The sequence below is a fragment of the Trachurus trachurus genome (assembly GCF_905171665.1).
Source record: "Trachurus trachurus genome assembly, chromosome: 6".
NCBI classification, from domain to species: Eukaryota; Metazoa; Chordata; class Actinopteri; order Carangiformes; family Carangidae; genus Trachurus; species Trachurus trachurus.
In genome coordinates this window covers 5,086,400-5,099,187 of record NC_139897.1, presented here as the reverse complement: position 1 = coordinate 5,099,187, position 12,788 = coordinate 5,086,400, and the positions used below count along the sequence as shown (strand labels likewise).

At 40.4% G+C, this 12,788-nt stretch overlaps 1 protein-coding gene across 1 annotated transcript; it reads right to left on the bottom strand.

Moving 5' to 3' along the window:
• Positions 1–695: 695 nt before the first annotated feature.
• On the bottom strand, positions 696–4,478 carry rpl27a (ribosomal protein L27a). The gene is made up of 5 exons (XM_083974223.1): positions 4,419–4,478; positions 3,713–3,776; positions 3,535–3,610; positions 2,670–2,844; positions 696–868 (listed from the first exon to the last, which is right to left on the bottom strand). The coding sequence occupies exons 1-5, from the start codon at positions 4,419–4,421 to the stop codon at positions 740–742; spliced, it is 447 nt and encodes a 148-aa protein (XP_083830349.1). The 5' UTR covers positions 4,422–4,478; the 3' UTR covers positions 696–739.
• Positions 4,479–12,788: the final 8,310 nt, after the last annotated feature.

Genomic DNA, 12,788 nt, shown 5'->3' with positions numbered 1-12,788 from the left:
AAGGACTCAAACACCGTCACCAGGCTGTGTAACGCCTCAGCCAAAAGGAACGGTTTATTACCTTCGACTACTCAATCATTATTAATCTACAGCTATCTAATAATAGCAATGCGTGTTTCAATAGGTTCTCATTATACTCAGCATTGAGATTGGAACAATACTGCTGATTGACATATTCCATGAGACATGTAATACCAAATAATGTATATAATTTACATCCCCTCTGCTATACACTGCTACCAGGACTTCCCTCAGATTCACCTTGTCAGAGCCTCCAGGAAACCTCCAACATCAGTGCTGCTCTATCACCTCATCAGGAATTACCTACACTTTCAGCTTCTGACTGAACAAATTCAAACTTAATAAAACTTATAAATCATCTACAATGATAAGCCTGTGAATATTATCATTTGTCCAGGCCATAGTTATCTCAAGGAAATTTTAAATTGAATGCAACTGGACTTGGTTATTTGTCTAGGAAGACGCTTCACCTCTCATCCAAGAGGCTTCATCAGTTCATGTACGCATCTGACCAGGCTGGGACTGGTCCTACCTCCTCTGTGTGTGTGTGTGTGTCCGATGCTCTCATCCAGTGCATACTTGTGAGTGTTTCCAAAAACAGGAAATTGAAGAGATTTTATAATAATCGGCTTTTTGCAGCACATATACAGTAAAATCAGAGAGGACAAATGTGGTTTCCATTTATAATCTTTTATTTTAGCAAAAACTGACAGGAGCTTTATGCCATCAACACGCAGGCTCCTCCCACCGCCTTGATCTTCTCCTCGGCCCGTCGGCTGAAGAACTTGGCCTTGACGATCACAGGCTGCTTGGGCAGCTTGCCTTTGCCCAGAACTTTGTAGTAACCCTGAAAGAAGAAATAAGATGAGATGAGTAAAGGTACAGGCATTTGAGATACAATGGGCAGTTATTCACAGCATGCTCTCTGTCAGAGGCCAACTGTTTTACTGTGTTTGGTCAAGATAACAGTGCACCAAACATTCAACACTTTGACAAAATGTGTTACATCATTTGCATCATAAAAAACTATTTTCTCAAAAGACTTGAATTGGCAGCACAGGAAAACAAAGGCCACACAACCTTAACATCAACCCTGGAGTTAATTGTAGGGCCTTTTACAAATCCAGTACAACCTTCATTGTCATCTCCTGCTTGTATTTGCATGTCATTTCAGACCTGACACGTCTCAGGAGGATAGAATGAATAACATCAACACTGATGGCATCAATTATCTTCTTGATTCCTGTGGATTTTTCTGTGTGGAGAAAAAGTAGCCCCATCCAGATTTTCAGTGACAACAACACCACGAATCTTAGTCTCTGAACAAAACAGACACCTGCTTCACACAAGAGTTACTGCACTGAGTCTTTCTCCTGTGTCATTTTGTCCAGCAGCAAAAAGCACCAGGAAACAAACGGTAACAGCCTCAAAATCTACGTTCCATCAATTGTTTGGAGGTTGTATAGCTTCAAAAAGACCCTAACCCCAAGTATGTTGAGAAGCAGCTGCAGTTACAACCACTCTATAACTATTTGTGAATTCACCAACGCATGGAATATGAAAAAAGATCGGGACTCAGTGGTCAACCACAACTGACCAGCTAAGCTAACTGCAAAAAATAAAAACCCCTCAAACTATGGCCAAGTGAAGCCACAGCTTCCAGTTCCAACGGTGAATCCGCTGTCCTTTATCGTTATAAATGTGTTTTTAAAGTAGTAAAACTAACACTTTTCCAAAGAGGATAAAGAGCTTTAAAATTGTTTCTGAATTGTTAAACCTTTATTCTATTTGTGAAAAAGACAAAAAAGGGGAAATTACACTGCATCTACACCACATTAGACCAGGTCCTGGCCAAAAACCAGACTCGGACTTCAGATTTTTGTCAGTATCACACAGCCCCTCACATCTCTTGGGATAGCTGCAACTTAACCTGTTTGGAGTTGTAAATTCTGACATTTCAGCAATCATTTTAGTACAACTAATGCCTATACAGATCAAAACGAGGGCTGTAAAAACTCATCAATAAAGAACATTTTAAATCTAAAAATGATTAACTGAGAAATGTTCACAACCCTTTCAGTACCACCAACACTGAAAAGCCTTCAGGGAGAAGTACCACATATGTTCAAAGACTATACCAGGGAAATGTTTACATTCTACTTCAACAACCATAAAGTAGTTTTATCCAATTTAGCGTTCATCTTCCAAGCATTTTACTTATTAACTTAAGACGCTGCTCTGAGCAAATCTGGCAACCCCACAGTGACTGTCTGAGATGCCAGTTACAGTCACTCGGGCTGACTGTTAGGGAAATGGCTCAAATAGGCTACAACTAAACCCCATTGTCTTGACTTGTTTCAACACACAAATCACACACTGAAAAAGCACACCTGATGCTACAACTTTAAAAGGTACCTGCCCAACACGGCCCTTCTTTGAAAAACTAGACTTGGTAAGACATAAAGACATCTTATCTGACTCTAATGCAGCTGTACTTCTACCATATGTGGTGTATATTTATAATATAACTGAAGATCAAGTCTCTTCAAAAAGGACCAGTGCAGGTCATTGCACCAGCTTGTTGTCCTTATGTACACGGACATTCAGATTTTCAATTGACAATTACAAAAATATCTGTCAACACTTACAGCGCGCACAGCATCAATGATGGGGGCGGGGCCCTCGGGCTTCTTGCCGTAGTTGAGCCTGGTCTGCTCGCTAACCAGTGTCCACAGCTTGTCCAGGTTGATGGTGGGGCAGTGGGTCGTGTTCCTCTTCAGGTGGTAATGTCTCATACCCACCTTACCAAAGTACCCGGGATGGCTGAGGACAAACACAAAGACAGGGGGTTAGGACTGCGGTCCTAGTGGGACACCCACTGGGCATTATGCTAAAAACATATTGGCAATGCTTGTGTACGATATGCCTAAATTGTCTTTATAATTACCTTTCATGGTATTACTGTATTACAGTTCGTCATAAAGTAACAGTGGACAAAGTCCCAAGATGATATTAGAGTAAAGATGAAACTCTAGTCACTACAAGAAGCCATTAACTGTCAATAGCATGAATACAGCTACAGAAAACAATGCCCGGATCAACTGCTAAATGAATAGCACCAATACAGATGTCCATGTCCCCAACTACTTGCTCATCCTCCTGCTATGATATTTTAGCTCTCTAACTCTCTTTCCATGACTATCTGAGACATGACATAAGAACAAACTTTATAAATCTAACAAAGACCAAGTCATTGTGAAGACAAAATCAATCATAAACAGGAGGACGATTCACCAGACATGTTTCTTTTCAATGGGCAAAGGTGAAAGGAAACGTTGTGCTTCTCTTTGCTCCAAGGCCACACCAACATCTGTCAGAACACCAACAGACCTACAAGCTACTAACTCTTGATTCACTTCTACTACCCTGGTTGACATTAAAAAAAAAAGTGACTGTAGCCAAAAAGTGACCAGTGTGACCAGTTTGCAGGTGTGATTGAACAGCACTACTTACTATTTGTCGAAGTTGATTCTGTGGTGATGCATACCACCAGCATTACCACGACCTCCAGGATGCTTTCTGTGCTTACCTGTTGGGGTGGACAAGCTCGTTTATTGTGGGCAACAATTTAACTTCAACACTGCAGTTCTTGGCGCTTGGAGCACCGGCATATTGTTACAGTTCTACTCACCGATACGACCATGTCCGTGGCTGACATGTCCTCGGAGCTTCCTAGTCTTGGTCTGCTTTGTAGGCTGTCGGGAGGAGGTAAAGGAAGACAATAACGTTAGTAAGTTTCGAGGCTATACGCTCCCAATCCCAGTTTAGTCTCCGAAGCTAATCCAATAGCTACATACGAGTAGGGCAATTCTAACTTATCTACTACAGCAGCCAGCCAGTCTGTCATCTTCGACTGTCTGCATTTTTACCGATTAAACAGACAACCAGTTCGTTTCCTCCCTGCAGTGAGCTCAACCGGTCAATCCAATATCTCCGGCTATTTACATGCTGCCTAGCATCCAGTTAAGCTAATGCTAATTCACCTGAATTTACCGGCTAAGCAGAAAACCCTTCAACCCAATTGCCCTGGATAACTTTGCATTTTAAACCGCTTCTTGTGGCATACTCCCGGAGACTATAGAGCGTTTGACTACGTGTTCAAAACTGTGACTTTTGTACAACTAACAGCGGGTTTACTGCGGCAGCCCAGGGCCGAATCAGTCAAACCGTACAGGTCCCTAAAATGTCAATATTTACGGCAATAACAGCTAGTAGTTACTGGTAAGACACGGCTGAACAATAAATCGTCAAATTAATGTAGTTTTTAGTACTAATGGCCAAGGATGGGGTGAGATTTGATTATATTACGCTGCTCAGGGAATCATGGATAGACCTACCATCTTGGGAGGTTAGTTGAAAGAGGAACGGGATTTGGAAATCACGCGGTTTTGTGCGAGACTTGGTTCTCGACGTCAAAGTGCAAAGTGGACTCAAAGGCACATTACTGCCGCCTACTGGACTGGAGTGTAGATCTTCTCTGGAGGAGGGTCTGGCGAGCGAGACGAGAGGAAACGCAAAGCAAAAAGAAAAGAAGGAAAAAGTAACAAACACACATGTTCTCTCTTTTATTATTATTATTACTAAGAAGTCATTAATCAAAGGGCGGTGTATATGAAATGATATCTTGCATACCATACAACAAAAACGTTTTTACTTTTGATATTAGACATTTAGGTGACACTTTAGTGGAATTGAGCACTTCATATTGTGGTATTGGTACTTTAACTTAAACACATCATTGGAGAAACACTAAGTGAGTCTCCCTGTGTGTTCGATATTTGAAAAAACGGTTTAAATTACTTTAAGTATTAGTCTTCAGTATTTTTCAATTAAAACTTGTCCTATTAGGCTATTAATAATAAAGTAATTCATATTCATAAAAAAATAATAAAAAAATAATTTCATTTTATAGGCTGTTGGCTGTGTTTTACTATAGCCTATTGTCATTATTATTATCATCATCAATATAACTCAAAAAGAGGAATATGTGAATAAACACTAACAATAAACACACTCCAGTAGAAGGACTTCTAAGTGTCACTATAATGGGACTTCTGAAATCAAAGCAGCATTATGTTGTGAAACATAGTACATAGACACAGTTACTGACAGTGACTCCTAGGGCAGCACTGAAATGTCAGGGGGTGAGGCTGAATCTGTTTTCCACCAATCAAAGCATTTGCATCACCCTTGATACTGGACACATAGAACGTTGCTATCTCACTCATCTTCAGCTCACATCCACCTGAAAACACATGCAACTGTCTTTCTGGAGAAGACATCTTTTTTTTTTGTTTTACCAGTGCTTACATTCACACTCAGGTAAGGTGCAGTTTTTATTCTAGCATGTTGTTAATATCTTTATATATTTTACTTATGATTATGCACACAATGTCCTGTTTTGCACATGTTATTATTCATTTGTTCAGTGGAAATTTCACTTTTTAAGGCAAATGAGCGGTCAAATTATTCATGAAAAGAGAAACCTCCTGCTGCCTGTTTTGCGTCTTGTTTGTTTTGCTTATGTTGCCGTCAAACACTGAGCACACAGGAGATTCCAAACCAGCTGCTTCTTCTGTGTTTTCTCTTCTATTTTTTGTAACCACAAGAGGCCTGATCTCCTGGAGATGGCAGACCTGCCCCACAGACACCATGGTAACTTTCCCCAAAGGTTGCCCGCCCCGTTGCCACGGGTATCCAAGTGTAGAGTACAGCTCGCGCCGGAGCCCATATCATCTGGGACTTGTCTAGACCAGGCATCTGCAGCACAGGAGTCAAGTCTCCCAGCAGAACACGTAAGACAGACACCGAGAATATCGAAATAAAGGCTTTCATAATTTTAAGAGGGTATAGTGACAGCAGCTGGATATGAATGACAGTGCTGAGTTGATACTGATACATCATTTGATTGGTTGTATGATGACTATGAAACTAAATCTATATTCTTTTGATAGCTACAGAATGTATCCAACCACCTATGCAATGGAAAAATGCCATCTGAACAACAAAGATTACCTGCTAGAAGTGTTGCAGCTTTACTGAAGAGAATCAGGTAAAGTCAATGAAAACATGCTCACACAACACAACACAACACAACACAACACAACACAACACAACACAACACATGTTGTTAGCAATAACATTTTAGGAAATAAATGTATTTGCTTTCTTTTGAGTGGAAACACAGAGGACAGCTCTGTCCAAGGTATCATAATATGTCCTCTAGAAACTCTAAAGTTCACTTGTTATCAGACTGAATCCTAGTTCTTGGCCTGAGGGAAATATCGTGCATTCCATAAAAAGGGTGAACTTTACATCAAGCAAACTCCTGTGGATCTAATATTATAAACATCAGTCTTTGACCAAATAATTGTTGGGGCCTTTATGATTTATTAATGTTGTCATCCACCCAAATATGCATAGAAACAAATCTGGTGTGAGAGCCAGTTGCACTATTGCTCTGCGTTCAAGTCAGCCAAGCCTCCATTTATTTCCACAGAGTTCATCCAGAGGCCCAGAGGATCCTGGGTAATTCCTGCATACCTGTGGTGAACCTGCAGCGTCTGAACTTCCAGGCTGTGTCCCTATCGTCTCTGCAGCCTGTGGTGTCTCTGGTGCGACTGCCGAGGCAAGCACAAACCCAGATGCTCAACAATACGTCTGTAAATCATCACCATCAGGTAAAGATGTTTGACATATTTACTCCCAGTGAAGACAAACAGGAGTTCTCTTTTATGATTGTTTCACCTTTTTCTTTACCTCTGTGTCCTGATCTCTGCTGACAGAATGGACTCAGTCAAAGTGAGACAGATATTTTAGAGATCAGAGAGGATTCACCTGAGCCGAAACCAGCAGAGTCGTCTGATCTAAGCCAACCAGGAACAACACCAACATCCTGGACTGAACCGTACTGCCCTGACAGCCCCCCCTCTGAGGAACCAGAGCCGGGCTCAGGCTTTGACTGCCAGTCTAATCTAGACCAGCCTTATATCCTGCTTGATTCTGCTTCCGATGAATGGGACCCGGATGGGAAAACATATTGTGAGACATTTTATTTGGATCCAGATCCGGAGCATACCATGGTGATCGAACTGGATCCAGAAGCAGACGCAGATCAGGAGCGACCCCTGGACCTACAAGATGAATCTGAAACTCAGTGTGAAGCCGATGTGGTTCAGATTGACGAATATGACGATCAAAGACCTGGTCTGTGCTGCTCACAGACGGAGGATGACTCGTCCAATCAACAGCCAGAACCCGAACCTGAACTCGAACCCGAACTCGAACTCGAACCTGAACCTGAACCTAGGACTCAGGAGGTGGAGAGTGAAGACTTCTGTGCTGTTTGTCTAAATGGAGGGGATCTGCTCTGCTGTGACCGCTGCCCTAAAGTTTACCACTTGGCCTGCCATGTGCCTCAGCTCGTCAGCTTCCCACTGTAAGTGTTACCCACCTTTATCTGTATACATACTTTTACAATGATCACATTTTTGTCTTGTATGCTATGAGATAATAATGTAACGTTACGAGACAGAGTTGTTTTAGAGGTAAATACATGCTAAACCGCTGTGCGTTGCCTTCAGGTATAGTTTTTCAGCAAGCAGTCTCTGTATTTACCTCGAAAACAACTCCGTCTCGTAACGTTCCGTTATTATCTCGTAGCGTGGTGAATGTGCAGGTCACAACTTGTCCACCAGAGCGTTTTGGAGTTGTTGGATTGTGTATTTGATGAGTTTGATGAGGGAAACCAAGAAATCCCATTAGCCTCCATAGCATAGCTCTGAGCAGCTTGTGGCTCGGCTCTGCCGTTCTAAAAACAGCTTGCACCGACAAATAAAGGTAACAAACCTACTGCTATGACTATAGGGATTATGGCAATGGGCCAATTTGCCAAAATGTTGGACTATCCCTTTAAAAATGTTGCACTCCCTGTGATGAAGGACTGACATGAAAGTATACCAACTGTGAATTAACAGAAAGCCTGTGTGTCATACAGAGGTGAATGGGTGTGCACACTGTGCAGGTCTGACCTGGACCCTGTTGAGGCCTACGACTGTGAGAACGTGCACTCCTGTGGTGCAGTCCAGGTTCCATACACACTGTCCAGTCAGGACCAGAGGGTGAGCTATTGTACAGAGTCAGTGCTTTGGTTGCTGTGTGTTCAGTTTTTACAGTTCTTTTTCCTGATCAACATTTATTGAACTGAATTGGTGGAATTCAACCACTTTATAATTCATCACTGCAGAAACTATGTAAGTAAAGAAACAAAGTATGTGGTTATGTGTGCTTCATATGTCTAGTAACGGCTGTGATGTATGTATGAGATGATGTAAGGTGAGTTCTGTATTTGTGTGTTTCCTGCTGCAGCGGTGTGAGAAGCTGACCCTGCTGCTGTACTGTCACCTGCTCAGTGCTCCATTCCATGAACCTGTCAGTCCCTTGGTGAGTCAAGGAGCTGCAGTGATACTTATGAACAATTCCCAAAACAGTTAATTTCATGCTCAAAATCACACAGTGTAACCAAACACAGACACACATTTCCAGAATACAAGAACACACTAACACAATTCACCAGATCTACCAAAACACTGACAACTGATGGAATAACACAAACTGAATCACTTCACATGTGTCAAAAAAATCTGCTGGTTTACATTCAACACAATATTTGTATTGATCCTAAATTGACTTTAGTGCTGTGGTTTCCACAGGTTACCTCTCTACTGTTGGCCTCTGTTGGGTTTAATAAATGCAGGTATTTTGTTTCTTTTCTGGCAAAAACTACAAAAAGTTAACAACCTATCTCAGAGCAGCTTTGCAGAAGAATAATTGACAAAATGTCGACAATAAAGCAACTGAAAATTACTGCAGAAAAACTTTCACAGATGTGTGAAAATGCCCCCTAACCATTTATTATTATTATTATTATTATTATTATTATTATTATTATTATTATTATTATTATTATTATTATTATTATTATTATTATTATTATTATTATTTATTTATTTTACACAAGATCAGCCCAAATAGGTCATGTGACTGAAAGAACCTCAAGACCTGAGTGTGGTTCCTAGATGTTACAGTGTATCTAGATGGGAATCAGCTGTGATTGATGTATTTGCATGAGCGCAATCAACTGTTTTTCAAGAGCAATGAAACAGAATACAGGTCCTAAATTTGTTTCAATCTACAATGTGAACTGCCATTCACTTCAGCCATTCACTGATCGGACCCCAGGAAGAATAGTTCATGCAAACTACATCAGCTAATGGGGATCCAAATAAAATCAAAATCAAAACCTTTAGGTTTGGTTTGAACATTCTGTTTTGACAAACAGTGAAAGCAATTGAAAATGTAGCAGTTACCATCTACTGTTTTGGTCTTAGTTGAGCTTGTGTGTAAAAGAAATTAAAACAAATTTTAAATGTGTTAAATGTATGTATTTTGTGTCAAAATAACAAAAAATCTGTTGATTGTATGTTGTGGTAACTGTGTGAAGAGTTTTAAAAAAGTGTTAAAAGTACTGAACAACAGGTCTTACGGTCGTAAAAAACTGTAAATGTGACATAGCTGTACCACTTTTTTTTTTAAATTTTTATTAAAGAACATTAGTCAGTGACCTTATATGCTGGGCAGAGACACAGTGACTGGAGCATGTCATCATCCTAAAGAAACGTTGGCTTCGTTAGTGTGCAACTTGTTCCACTTCACTTTCATAACAAGTCAAGATGTAAAAATGACAACAGGCTGTCCTGACAGTGATCTAATGTGTGTGAATGTGCTCCAGGCCCGAAACTACTACCAGATCATCAAGAGGCCCATTGACCTGTCAGTGATCCGCAGGAAACTGGACCAGAGCAACACTGTGCACTACTTCAGCGCCGAGCAGTTTGTAGATGACGTCCTGCTGATGTTCAAAAACTGTGCTACCTTCAATTACGTAAGTTTTTCATAGGGATGTTGGAATCTGAGCAGATTTAATTGAATTTCTGCCATAACTGAATTATTTCTGCACCGTAGCCTGTGGGAATCAGTTCCATATGAAGCAGCAAACTGGGCCCAGATAATATCCTATCAATATCAATGTTCTACTTTGATTTGTTTATGTGTCATGTCTGACAGTCAGGTTGGGTCTATCTGCTTAAAAAACGTTTGTTCCAGTTCCATACAGCATAAGGTTTTGAATATGCTTGACTCAATTCAAAGGTAAATAGAGACAATTAAGTAAATAAAGATATAAATATATAAATGACATAAAAATCAAAACCCTAAATAGTCCAATAATCGATTAATACATTATTCTGAGATGGGACTTCACATACTGAGCAGTGAGCACTTTTGGTACTTAAAGCCTGTTTGTATAATAATGCTTTTGTATTTGATCATTTTTAATCAGTACTTAGCTTTAATAAATAATACTTCTTCCACTGAGAAGGTATACTTACCAGTATGTATAGGACCTTAAAATAACTATGAGAGTGTTTTTTCCTCATAAACTAACACTGAACTTATTTTAAACTATATATGGCCTTTAATGTTTATTTAAACGTTCTTCTCTTTGCTTTGCAGCCGGACTCAGAGGTGGCTCAGGCCGGTCAGAACCTGCAGGTGTTTTTCTTGAGCAAACTGAAAGAGATTTTTCCAGAGAAGACATTCCCATTGTGCAGTCAGGATGGAGCGGACAGAGCTCACCTCCAGTGGCTCAGCAGGAAGAGGAAGGAACACTACAGGAAGAAGAGACATGTATTTAGTGGGAAAAAATATTATCTATAACTAAATGTTTTTTTTGAAAATGTTGACAATTACCTTTTAATTTTAAAAGCATTTTACATGGAGCTGTGAGCTCACATTTACAGGTAGAAACATTGAATCATTTTGGAACTGGCCATGTGGCCGACTGACTCACAAAGAGTCAGGCAGTGAGTCGGACTAGTCACACCAAGATAATGATTCGTGTCAAGATGAGACTCTGGGTTGATCTCTTCAGTGACTCAACTCAGTAGGAGAAACTTTACACCAGGTCTCCTGACTTTTAATGATATACAATTTTATTTTGCCCAGGATGTTGTAATCAGTAAAACTAGGAATAGGAAAACAATCCCATCAGAGAGTAGAATACAAAGAACAATGCTAACCTCTTTCAGAACTCTAAAGCCTGCTTTATTTCAGGTAGGAGCTTACTGTTACTGACTAAATATGGATCCCTGGACACTGTCATATGTCAGGTAAAACACCTCACCTCACCTCTCCAACTTTTTATAATAGTTGGATAGTTGAACAAAATGCTGAAAACTCTGCATTGTTTTGCATCCTTGCATCAGTTTGCATCCTGTTGTGGTTGCCGTTTCACTCTTTGTGGTTGTTTTTGTGTCTTTTCTTCACTGGGTTGTTTGACTTTAAACCGTCATATGATACTGATGTTAAAGTCCCCCTAAAGAGAAATTTGTAAAATTTGTAAAAATGCTCTGCTATGACTATTTTTTGATTCAAATTGCTTTCCTACAAAAAAAGTTGTTTAAAAAAACTCTCAAGGAGGCTAGAAACACATCTACTATTTCTTCCTCACTGAAAAATCCAGATTCTATGAATATTCATGAGTATGCAAATGCATCATGACTTGCGCCCGCCCACCACCGCCACGGTGTTGCTCAGTAACGGCGGTGCCCATTAGCGGGGGCAACGGGAGACGGAGGAACGATGTCAAAACACGAGGTTTGCACTGAGATTGGAACGCTGGTCTCCCGCATTCAAGCCGGCGATGATACCTCTCGGTCAAGTGTCACCATCACAGTGAACAACAAATGAGATGCAAAACAAAAGCAATGGGATTGGTTGCTAGGGATTATGACGTATGAAAAACTGAATCCAACTTTTTCAAATATAAAATGCTCAGTTGTGGCTGCATTAGCAACTTTGCTGCTGAAATGTCTTGTAGCAGAACCCAAACACTACATTGACATGTTAATCATTTCAAAAAGTCAATTTTTTGGTTTAGGGGGACTTTACATTTTTGGAGGAACTGGACCCAAAAGCAGACAGACACAGAGGAAAAGATCACAGAAACACAAAAGAACACAGGCAGGTCCACAAAGGCAACAATGAGCACAAACACAGAAGACAGTGAAGATGGATGCAGAGACACTGAGCACGAACGCAGACCAACCAACAAAGGGCAATGGAAAAACACCAAGGTAAAATACACCAGGGAGGAAGGAGACACGGGTGTGGCAATCAAACACTGGAGAGACACACGAGGCAGGAAGACAAGACACTTCAAATACTACTTCAAAATAAAACAGGACATAAGCAGCAAGACAAACCAAGACGACTGAGGTTCTGGCCCAGAGTCCTGATCCAGCTGGGCCCCCCTCCATCCAGGGATAAAGGTACTTCAATTATTTTTCAATTATTATTATTTATTTATTTTTTACAAAAACTAATTATAGAAGTTGCAGGAGCAGTTGTGAAGTTTTGTTTTTTATTAGTTAAAATGTCCATACAAATGTCCATTTTCTTTACATAAAATACAAATACAGCACATATCATATAATCATATAATACACCTGTAACTCTCCACCTGCTGTACTTCATACACGAGGGAACATCATTTGTCTCCATAGCTACATGCTGGGACAACAACATGAAGAGAAAGCAGCCTATACCACTAATATTCAGACTGGGAAACAGCTGCCAACTAACAGGAG

What these genes read in the sequence shown, in the direction of transcription:
- rpl27a (XM_083974223.1), bottom strand. An exon ending in CCACGGACATGGTCGTATCG is followed by an intron (nt 3,611 to 3,712) that starts GTGAGTAGAACT and finishes CCACCCCAACAG; the next exon opens with GTAAGCACAGAAAGCATCCT. An exon ending in AGAATCAACTTCGACAAATA is followed by an intron (nt 2,845 to 3,534) that starts GTAAGTAGTGCT and finishes GTTTGTCCTCAG; the next exon opens with CCATCCCGGGTACTTTGGTA.